Source organism: Electrophorus electricus, unplaced genomic scaffold (genome assembly GCF_041902795.1).
Source record: "Electrophorus electricus isolate QZ-2024a unplaced genomic scaffold, ASM4190279v1 Scaffold40, whole genome shotgun sequence".
NCBI classification, from domain to species: Eukaryota; Metazoa; Chordata; class Actinopteri; order Gymnotiformes; family Gymnotidae; genus Electrophorus; species Electrophorus electricus.
In genome coordinates this window covers 1257178-1268753 of record NW_027658693.1, presented here as the reverse complement: position 1 = coordinate 1268753, position 11576 = coordinate 1257178, and the positions used below count along the sequence as shown (strand labels likewise).

The 11576-nt window shown below is 42.1% G+C and overlaps 1 protein-coding gene across 1 annotated transcript; it reads left to right on the top strand.

Annotated features, from left to right (window-relative positions):
• Nucleotides 1-3566: 3566 nt before the first annotated feature.
• On the top strand, nt 3567-7458 carry LOC145655925 (homeodomain-interacting protein kinase 2-like). The gene is made up of 5 exons (XM_081709389.1): nt 3567-3686; nt 3803-3889; nt 4191-4372; nt 4593-4672; nt 7253-7458. Exons 1-5 carry the CDS (start codon nt 3567-3569, stop codon nt 7456-7458), a joined length of 675 nt encoding a protein of 224 aa, XP_081565515.1.
• Nucleotides 7459-11576: the final 4118 nt, after the last annotated feature.

Genomic DNA, 11576 nt, shown 5'->3' with positions numbered 1-11576 from the left:
CCCTAAACACTGTTTCAGGGCAAGAGATTGTGTTAAAGACTAAAATGTAATGCATTATAAATGGTATCTTTACATTGCTACTCTGTTCTTTACCTTTTAAACACATTGAAACAGCATTGTAATCGCCCAACAACACTGTTTCAGGGTAAGAGATTTTGTTTTAGACTAAAATGTAATGCATTATAAATGGTATCTTTACATTGCTACTTTGTTCTTTACCTTTTAAACACATTGAAACAGCATTGCAATCGCCCTAAACACTGTTTCAAGGCAAGAGTTTGTGTTTTAGACTAAAATGTAATGCATTATAAATGGAATCTTTACATTGCTACTCTGTTCTTTACCTTTTAAACATATTGAAACAGCATTGTAATCGCCCTAAACACTGTTTCAGGGCAAGAGATTGTGTCAAAGACTAAAATGTAATGCATTATAAATGGTATCTTTACATTGCTACTCTGTTCTTTACCTTTTAAATACATTGAAACATTTTTCATCAGCTTACACTAATGGTCTTTGTAATGATGAGCATTAATGATTAGAGGGGGTATCTCCCTCAATTATAGAGCGGATGAACTCTTGTTATGCAATTGATTAATTGACAGAGGTGCTGCAAGTTCAGGAGCCTCTCAGTTGGAAAGGTGTAGGAAATACTGCAGTCAGCAAGGTATCAGCAAGCACTTAGAGTGCCAGAGAGTCTAAGAATAGAAGCTGTTTTTTTCTTGGCCTTCTGTTTTTCAGTGTGGCAGCATCGCTGAAAGGTCAAGATGTTGTTTTAGCACACAGAACCACCTTTGAGTAACGCAAGACAAAGAACTTGTCTTTTCTGAGAAGCGTGTAAAGAGAAAGCAATCACTTGCTAAAGCCTGCCCAAAAAACAATGGCATCGATCAGGGCTCTGCTCTGCTTCAGACAGAAATATTCAAAATTAAAACTAAAACAGCAGTAGATGTTTTAAAAAAAATCAAAGCTCTGTGATTTAGCTAATTTAGCTAATTGATGGTTATTATGGCACATCACATTCAGCCTCAAAGAACAAACAATCTCTCTTGTTCATTTGGTTAGTAGTCCTGTTTTCATCTTTCCATAATGGTATATTCTCTTGCCCTTCAGATTCCTTCAGTGGGATCTCCCACTCCAAGAAGGTTAAATTTGAGAATCCTGCGCGGGGCGGGAGCCCTGGCCCTCGGATTCGGGCGGGGACACCCTGGCCCTCGGATCCGGGGTTCAATTCAATCGATGGCTTACCTGCCATGGTCTTTTCCCCCTCTGGAGCCTCGGACGAGGCTTCGTCGTCGTCTTCCTCCTCTTCCAGCTGGCAGGGCGGAGACGAGGCATTGACCTCGCGGCGTGCTGACGGCTATCAGAAGCGGGGCAGCCTCAAGAGGAAGAGAGAGGAGGCACACAGCAGCAACAGTGTACAGATCCTGGAGGAGCTCTCCTCCCCTGGGTTGTCCAAGCGTGTGGCCAGGGGCAGCGATTGCGAGTACCAACTGGTGCAGAACGAGATCCTCCGCTCCGTCTCCAACAGCTACGAGGTTTTGGAGTCCCTGGGCCGTGGAACCTTTGGCCAGGTCGCCAAGTGCTGGAAGCGGGGCACCAGTGAAGTAGTCGCAATCAAGATCCTGAAAAGTCATCCGTCCTATGCTCGACAGGGCCAGAACGAGGTGGGAAAGTTGTGCCTGCTTTAAATGAGCTATTGATATGGCCTAGAATCAGCTGTAGCCCTGATTCTGTTATTGTTTGTTTCAGTTTTTACAACATATGTTCTGTTGGTGTCAGATGTGCTAACGCACACTGTGGAATTTGTATACAGCCAGGGTAGCACAGAAATACTTGTTTGGCACACTAGTTCTAATTTTCACTAGTTCAGTAGGAACTAGTTCGGATAACACACGGACAGCTTGAAGCTTACTCTAAAAAGAAGATTTAGCTTCAGTTGTGTAAGCCATACCTGTTTGGATGTGCATTAAAAATGTTATTGTTATGAAAGAGCATTAATCTGCATTGTTTGAGTACCAAAAGCAAGTTCATGGGTTCATTTCCAAGGGACCACTTCCATAATTGCATCTCCCAAATCCTGTAGAAGTAAATGGTTGAAGGGAAGTACACAAAGTGCTTGATGCTATTGAAAATAAGTAGGCTATTTGTCAGCAGTATCAAACTTTGAAGCTGTGACCACGTAGCTTCGGCTTAACGCGTATTCCGTCTTCCCTCCTTTGCTCCTCCTCAGGTGAGCATCCTGAGCCGGCTGAGCAGGGAGAACGCCGACGAGTTCAACTTCGTGCGCGCGTACGAGTGCTTCCAGCACAAGAAGCACATATGCCTGGTGTTCGAGATGCTGGGGCAGAGCCTCTACGACTTCCTCAAGCGCAGCAAGTTCAGCCCACTGCTGCTGAAATGCATCCGGCCCGTGCTGCAGCAGGTCGCCAAAGCGCTCATGAAACTGAAGAGCCTGGGCTTGATCCACACCGACCTCAAGCCCGACAACATCATGCTGGTGGACCCCATCAGGCAGCCGTACCGCGTCAAGGTCATCGACTTCGGCTCAGCTAGCCACTTCTCCAAGGCCCCCAGCTACCTGCAGTCCAGATACTACCGGTGAGGGACACGTGCTGAGGCGTGTTAGAAATAAGTGTGCACTTGTTGCACTCGAGTGTGCTTTAGAGTAGAGCTGCATGTTGTGGACAGTTGTAATAACCCTGCTACACATTAAAAGCCTATGATGAGCATTACAGTTAACTGGAGCACGATTGATTTATAAGTGGTTTATTTTTATTGGGTCATGTGAGTGCTGTTATTTAGCAAAAACACCTAATGAACCGTCTTCGGTGTCTGAGATTAGTTAGGATGCGCTGAACTGCAGGCTTTGGTAATATCAGTATTTAGCGAGTCTGTACAAAACCGCTATTACATTGTAGCTACACTGTTAATTAACAGTGTAATATACTGAGTAACGGGTGTTTAACTGCATTGGTACTCTGTATTTACTTAATGCAAAACAGAACATTATTGTAGTGTTGGTGCATTGTAGTGTTGGTTCCATGTTACACTAGAATAGTGGGTGTGTAATGTCTAGGAACACAAACACCCCCCCACGGAATTATCAGCCGAGGCTGATTTCATGATGGCGATCTCTGTGTTTTTGGTCCAGATCGCCTGAGCTCATCCTGGGTCTCCCATTCTGTGAGGCCATCGATATGTGGTCCCTGGGCTGTGTCATTGCTGAGCTGTTCCTGGGCTGGCCCCTGTATCCCGGAGCCTCCGAATATGATCAGGTAAGCACATGGTCCTTTGAGCTGTGCCTTAACGCCCGTACAGCATCAGTGGTGCAGACCTGTAGTGGTTTTGTGGCTGTAGTGATATGTGTGTGTGTGTGTGTGTGTGTGTGTGTGTGTGTGTGTGTGTGTGTGTGTGTGTGTGTGTGTAGTTTGACCTTTTAGCTGCTTTGTCGGCCCGCTCATTTTTAGGATTAATATAAATGAGTTTCTATGGCCTGTTTTTTTAGACATGCACTTTGAAAATGAAAGGATTAACTCAAAATAAAGTCATAATCCTTTTGCCGTATGGTGTCTCTGCAGATCCGTTACATCTCCGAGACGCAGGGCCTACCAGCAGAGTGCATGTTGAGCGCAGCGACCAAGACGCACTACTATTTCTACTGCTACCCCCTGTGGAGACTCAAGGTTTGCCTGTCTTCAAATGCCAAATGCCATGTGTTTTTTATAAGGGACGTAACTTAATGACTTCATGTAACTTAATGGTGGAGCTGAATGGTTTGTTTTTTCTTTCCTTTCTCCAGACACCTTCGGAGCATGAGGCGGAGCGTGGCATCAAGTCCAAAGAGACTCGGAAGTACATTTTAAACTGCCTTGACGACATGATGCAGGTTATTTGGGCTTTTGTGCGCGTAACTATACGCATTTCTTTTAGTGTTGCGATGTGAAATTGAAGAACGTGACAAAGGGCTCCCGCAGCTCACATTATAGAGCAGGTAGAACAAGGTGCTAGCTGAAAGGTCGAGCGTTTCTGCTGTCATAATGAGTAGCGCATGTAAGTCGCTCTGGAGAACGGCATCTGCGAAGGGCAGAGCAGTGCGTAGAAATTTGCTGCAGAACTTCGTTCGTATTGGGTGCATTGCCGCCCTCTGCTGGTGAATAATATGACTCACCCATGGGTCTCTCTCGCAGGTCAATATGACCAGTCTGAAAGGCACCGACGTCTTGGCGGAGAAGGCCGACCGGCGGGAGTTCATCGACCTACTAAAGAAGATGCTCACGCTAGACGCTCACAAAAGGATCACGCCAGTGAAGACCGTGAACCACCTGTTTCTGACCATGACCCACCTCCTCCACTTCCCTCAGAGTGCACAGTGAGTTGCTCCAGGCCTTCCAATCTACATGTCAGTGTTTCAAAAACATTTTAAGGAACACCGTGTTAATTTAGAAATCCAAATAGCATCAGAGTTTCTCTGCTAGTACTGTAACCCCCCCCCCACCTGTGTGTGTGTGTGTGTGTGTGTGTGTGTGTGTGTGTGTGTGTGTGTGTGTGTGTGTGTGTGTGTGTGTGTGTGTGTGTGTCTCTCGCTGCAGTGTGAAATCTTGCTTGCAGAACATGGAGATCTGCAAGCGGCAGTGCACAGGCTTCGACAGCAGCAAGACCCTGTTTGATGGTAAATCTGATGCCCACTTTGGTGCTTCTTTTAAATGTTACATTAGGGTTGGCTTTTTGTTTGTTTGTTATTCTTCAAGTAGATTTAAAACATCACCAAACTGGCCTCCGATTCCACCTATAAAAGAAGACAAAAATGGTTTCAAATGCAAGTGTTCTACCAAATCATGTTACTGCTCAAATGTGATCCACAAATGGTGAATCAGGTTGTTGCCTAGTATTCGAGTAGCCGATAAAGAGGCCCCTCTACCGTAGTTCAAAACGAAATTCCGTTGAATCCAAACTTCATTGTGTAATTGTTGATCATTGTAGCTGAGGTTTTTGTGTCTCTCGTTCTATAAGACCAACACTATGCTTTCTTCTATGGTTCTTGTATGTGTATTTGTGGAAAATTCAATTCTACTTGTGTTTTTGCAGTACACAGTACTTAAGCAGACCGAGAACTCTTCTTGGTTTTTCAAGGGTTGCGACTTGTGCAATATTCAGCACATTTAAATAAATGTTTCTTTCTTTTCCTAGACGTTTTCCAAACACTTGATTCTTTATGACATTATGAAAATTTCTTTCTTTCCTCGAGTACAAACTCGAGTCCATCATTCATTGGCTGATATGTTACTATCATACATGTATACATGCAGACTCAAGCAAGGAGTTTGTAATGGTGGTACAACTGTGTTCAGGTCATTTGATACTTTTTATTGATAAAGATGTTCTTTTCCAGACTCAGTAGGGTTTTGTTGTTTTGTTTTGTTTTTTGTACCTCTATGAACATTATTGAATAATATGCCTTATAAGGGAATCTCTAATTAAGAGAATCATGTGTTTACATTTGGAATAAATTACATTCTGATAATACCCTAGCACCTGAGTCATACACGTTTTCTTTAATGAAAGGGGTTCAAACCTCTCCTGTACACCAAAGCATCCCAAGCCAAGTCTTGGAGGATTTGTCTGTCAGTCATTAAAATATCAGTTCACAGAAAGATGGATGAAACATGTTTTACTTTGATGAACTTTTTACCTTGGAGTACTTTGTTTAGTGTGAGAAGCTGTAAATGTGTCCAGTCCTTAAAGCATTATTCTGATTTTTCTTGTCCCCTCCATCATTTTCATGCTCTCCTTGTAAGGGCTGTGAAGATGCTCAGCAGAAAATGAGCTGCTCAGCTGCAGAAGAGCACTTCAGCCTACATTTCAAGCCAATTCAAATTTGAACTCCTACACTGTCTTCTCACATCCATTTCTTTTTGAATGTCAGTTAGGACATCAAGATGAATTAAGCACACTAAGCCCAATACTAAGAGACTGGTAGAGTGGATGAGCCACACAGCAGGACACAGCACTATTTTTGCTTCAGCCAGTGCTAACTTGATGCAGTCTTGCTGCTTGGGGATTTTGCAGGCTTTGACTTCTTGGGTGTGTGATGAGGATTTTGCTTAAATTAAACTCCTCATAAACACGTATGACCAACCTGTGCCTATGCTCTACCAGGACCTCATCGCGTACTTCTCTTTCAGTAACTCGGAGCCTGTGTTTTTTTGTTTTGCTATTTCTGACATGATTGGGCAACATTTTCCTTTTAATGTATATGTGGAATCCACAAAAAATATACCCACTTAAGTGTGCTTCAGCATAAATAAGCAGACACTGCAGTTTGGATTATTTCTAGGGAAACAGGAAAATATAGTATCTTTAATTCGCTGCATAACAGTTTACATTAATTATTAATCATTCGTATGTGTTGACAGTTGCAATAAACAGATTAAGAAAACATGCCGTGAAAATGCTGCCGTGTCCGTATTATAACAGAAATAATGCAGCTTCACTGAGCAGATCATCCATAAAACTTGCTCTATATGGATTTTATGAATAGTATGTTAATTTTGTTTAAAAAGACGATGAGGCCTAATGGGAAAGGCTAAAGTGTCAAGTCGGACTTGAATTCAACGACTCAGGTAACATTGGGCTCTCTAGCTAGGTTAGCTAACAGACAAGCTGTCTATTTGAGATGGTTAACTTAGCTAGTTCACACATTACTTATGCACATCTCTTGCGGCAACAGATTCTAATTTTCATGGCGATGGAGCACGTTAGTTAACTAGCAGATTAACTGCCAACTATTTACTGTAGCTGCGATTAACGTTATTATCTAGCATTGGCTCGCTAACCGTCGGATTGCTCTAAAAGAGCTGTGACAGCTGCATGTCAGTCCTCGGTCGCTGAACTGTCTTCATGTCTAAGCACGGATACCTGTCGATAATGGGATCATTTGGGGGAGAATGAAGTGTGAACTAGCTAGGATAATTAGCTACTATGGCTAGGTACCTGTCTGCCAACGATGTGGCAAATTTAAAATACTGCAGTTCTTTCGTATAAAGGGAAGCTTAAAATTGTGACATGTGACCTTTTATCTTGGCTGCTGGCTAGCTATTGTAATTAAGTTGAATTTCAGCTTGGACACCTTTATAGTAATTGATGGTTATTATGACACATCACATTCAGCCTCAAAGAACAATCTCTCTCATTCGTTTGGTTAGTGGTCAGTTTTCATCTTTCTCTAAAGGTATATTCTCTTCCCCTTCAGTTTCTTCCAGTGGGATCTCCCTCTCCAAGAAGGTCAAATTTGAGAATCACGCGTCTGGCGGGAGCCCTGGCCCTCGGGTTCGGGCGGGGTCGCCCTGGCCCTCGGATTCAGGGTTCAACTTGTTCTATGGTTCACCTGGCCTGGGCTTTTCCACCTCTGTAGGCTGTGACTTGGGTAATATTCAACACATTTTTAAAAATGTTTGACAGTTGCAATCAACAGATTAAGAACACATTTTGCAGGTTAATTACTATAGTGGTAGTGTTTTTTAAAATCTACTTCTATTTTAGCTTTAATTTTGAATAAAGCCCATAACTAGATCTGCATGGCTTGCGGCTATTGTAATCAAGTTGAAATTGAGCAGAGCTAAATTATTTAAATAAAGCACTTTCAGGGTGATGTGGAGGCAAAACAACATGGAAGATTGTGATTTACATCCGCTTGGTTTTCTTGAGCCTTCTTTCTGCAAGATTAAGGGTGGGAAAATCAACAGAGAGTAAGTTATGAAGTTAACTAGCTGGCGTTAGATAAATCACAGAATTGTGGTTGTGTTTTTTAAAATCTACTTCTGTTTTAGTTTTAATTTTGAATAAAGCCCATAACTAGATCTGCATGGCTTGCGGCTATTGTAATCAAGTTGAATTTCAGCTTGGACACCAATATAGTAATTGAAGGTTATTATGGCACATCCCATTCAGCCTCGAAAAACAAACAGTCTCATTTGTTTGATTCGTGTTCCTTTTTTCATCTTTCCCTAAAGGTATGGCATCGCAGCTCCAGGCATCCTCTTCCGCTTTCAATTAACTCTAGTTAATTGCTTCAAGAAGATCAAATTCGAGCGTCATGCGTCTGGCGGGGACGCCCTGGCCCTTGGATTCGGGCTCCAATTCAACCTATGGCTCACCTGGCCTGGTCTTTTCCACCTCTGGAGGCTCTGAGATGTGCAATATTCAATACATTTAAATAAATGTTTCATTCACATTATGGAAATTTCTTATTTCCTGTAGTATCTTCAACGGTTCAGTTTTGCCAGCATGCTCTATGTACCTCTTTGAACATAATTGAATAATATGCCTTGCAAGGGACTGTTTTAATTAAAAGAATTAAGATAATCATGTGTCATACACGTTTTCTTTAATAAACGGTTGGTGGTGCTGTGCCAGTTTCACTAATTACTTAAATCACTCAGGCAAGGTTGAAGCTGCTGTAAATGATTTTGAAGTTATCAACTTCTGCTGTACCACTGAAGGAGTCCACCCCCTCCCTTTAGAGCATCTGTTTTTTTAATGGATATAAATCTGGAAAATTACAGACTTGACAGATTAAAAAGCTAACAACAACAAAAATAATCAGAGATGACTTTTATAAGCCGTCACCTTAAAAAGGCACATTTAAAAAGTGGATCCAGTGCTCCAGCTTGCATGGAGTAGGCTGGAACATGTTCCTAATTAGGAATCACAACATGGCTGCTCAGGAAATCTGAATGCCAGACAGACAAAAACAAGGGCTTCAAACCTTTCCTGTAACACCAAAGCAACGCAAGCCAAGTCTTAGAGGATTTGTCTGTCAGTCATCAGCTATGGCTGTGTCACCTGACTGAGAAACACCTGGGTTACCTCTGACCCATGGGGTGGTAAATGGTCTACCAAAAACGACCTCAAATAGTGACAATTTGGTGGTGGCACTGGGCATCATTCTGATCTCACACAACACTGCTGGCAGTAGATTGAGGTAATAAAAGCAGTATGGGCATCCGGTGATATGGAAGAGGATCGCCTTTTAAATAAAATGCAAGTAGCTCAGGTTGAACATAATGGTACCAAGAACCGGTTGGTGTAAATATTGAATATTAATATGCATACATTGAATAATGTATGGTTTGGAGAACAATAGTGGAACCTGAACAAGTATTATTAAAAATTTAAATTGTGTATTGAGTGTTTTAAAGTGTGTATTGAGTTAACAGTCTTGAACTTAGGAAGACCTAGGAAGGACAAGATCTATCCATTTCTTTCCTGTTTTCCATCATGGCCTTTGTTTCAATGTATAATTCATTTTGTCAACAATGCCAGATGACTGAGGATGGTAAGGGATGTGAAACTTCCAGTCAATAGTTAGGTAGGTGCATAGTTTCTGAGTTACCATAGAAATGAAACAGGGTCCCTGATCTGAATCTATTACCCGAGGCGCACCGTACCTCGGTATTATGTCCTTGGCTAGGATTTTAACCACAGCGCGGGCATCTTCCTTAGAACAAGGAAACGCCTCAGTCCACTTGGAAAACCTGTCTAGAATCACTAGCAAATACTTCAACTGACCACAAGGTGGCAGGTGCGTTTTGTCTAGCTGTAGATACTGAGAGGGATCTGCTCTAGTAGAAAGTGCCATTATTGTTGGTGATTTCAATATTCACTTTGATAGTGCCCAACACCCTCTGAACTTGGCCTTTAGTTCTATATTAGAATCAATTGGTTTCAATGTACAAAGAGAACCCACACACTCTGGTGGACATACTTACCCTGCTCTCATATTGACTGACTAAATTAGTACTTATTGTAGGGTATTGTTTATTACAATGATGTTGATTAACAAACTCTATCACTTATTGTTTATTGCACTTATCATTGTTTAAGATAGACCTTATGTGTTTTGTACTTCTAGGTATCAGCATTGATCCCAGTATTCTACAGTATTCTAGTTCACTGGTATGTTGGACTCTAACCTACTGTACTGTACTAGGATATATTCTATGAGTAAATGACAAAGCACTTTTGTAAGTCGCTATGGATAACAGTGTACTGCTAAATGCTGTAAATGTAAATGTAAACATACGCTTGACTTAGTACTGCCATACGGTGTAGACATGGAGAAGGTAGTTATACTACCCCAGTCAGGTGCCATCGCAGGCCATTCCCTAATTTCATTTAAACTATGCATGAGCCACACTATCGTAACCTCGCCTCGCTATCATACCAGACACACGATCACATCGTCCACTGCACCTGGATTTATTGGGAATCTCCCAGACTAAAAATTTGCGCCTAGGATTCCCTCAAACCCAAAGGAACTTGATCAAATTACTGAATGCTTAGAATCAGTATTCTGCTGTGCACCTAATGATGTTGCTCCATTTAAGAATAAAAAAATTAGCTACAAAAATGTAGTACCTTGGTATAATGATCTCATTCGCAATTTAAAACAAAACACTCAAAGAATAGAACATAAATGGCACCGCACTAAGCTCGTAGTCTTCCAGCTTGCATGGAAGGAGAGCCTACTCACCTATAGAAAAACACTTATTACTGCTCGAACAGCTTATCTCTTGAGCCCAATAGAAAATAACAAAAATAATCCTAGATTTCTTTTTAGTATCTGTACAGTCAGGTATTTTATTAACTACTTCCCATCTTGGGGGTCCATGGGTTTTGAGAGTTATGATAAACTGGGATGTTATGATGCTGTCACTTCACCTCTCTTCTGTCACTCGAGTGTGTTGACTGAGAGCGGCGGAGTGCTGATGTTCCAGGGTGCCCTCGTGCCTGTGTTTCCTTCTGGCTCTTTCCTTTTAGCTGTGCTGCCATAGCTAGATCTGCCGGAGCCCATCTTTGCACATTATAGTTCCCTAATTTACACACCCTTGTACCTGGACATGCCTAATAATCTAGTCTCTCTTTCTGCCGAGGTACACCTACTCCTGATGTCATGATGTTACTGAGCCTCAACCCGTCTCAGCTGCCATGGCTCTTCCCACCACCCCCTGATGTGCCCTGCTGTAGGCCACCACAGCTCCACCCTAGCCAACTGCTTCTCCCTTGCCCTTAATGGATGCTCTCTTGTGGGATGGGCTTTGGACACATGCACACCATCGCGTCAAGACTAGGGCCTCTAGCAAATTGGACTGGACATTAACTGCTTATTTTTTCATTTTTTATTTATTTCTCTCTTAAAATTGATATTATTGTGGTGAGCGTTGCCAGGCAAAGGAGGATGGGCTTCCCCTTTGGGTCTTGGTTGCTCTCAAGGTTTCTTCCTCATGCTCTAGGGAGTTCTTCCTCGCCACTGTCGCCCTTGACTTGCTCACTGGGGGCTTGGACTTGGACATTTGTAAAACTGCTTTGTGACAACATCTGCAGTAAAAAGCGATATATAAATACATAAGGATAGTGATATTAAATGCAACCGCAGAAAAATGAACCAATAACATCATTCTTGCACAAAGAATTGTCCATCCCACTACCAATGTTACAATGTATTCACCAAATCTACTTTTACATATTGTTATTTGCATTCGGCACTATTAGATACAAACCATACATTAATCAAT

Coding starts and splice junctions, on each gene's coding strand:
- LOC145655925 (XM_081709389.1), top strand. CDS start 3,567: ATGGTGTCTCTGCAGATCCGTTACATCTCCGAGACGCAGGGCCTACCA. Junction 3,890..4,190: donor GCCTTGACGACATGATGCAG/GTTATTTGGGCT, acceptor TCTCTCTCGCAG/GTCAATATGACCAGTCTGAA. Junction 4,373..4,592: donor CACTTCCCTCAGAGTGCACA/GTGAGTTGCTCC, acceptor CTCTCGCTGCAG/TGTGAAATCTTGCTTGCAGA.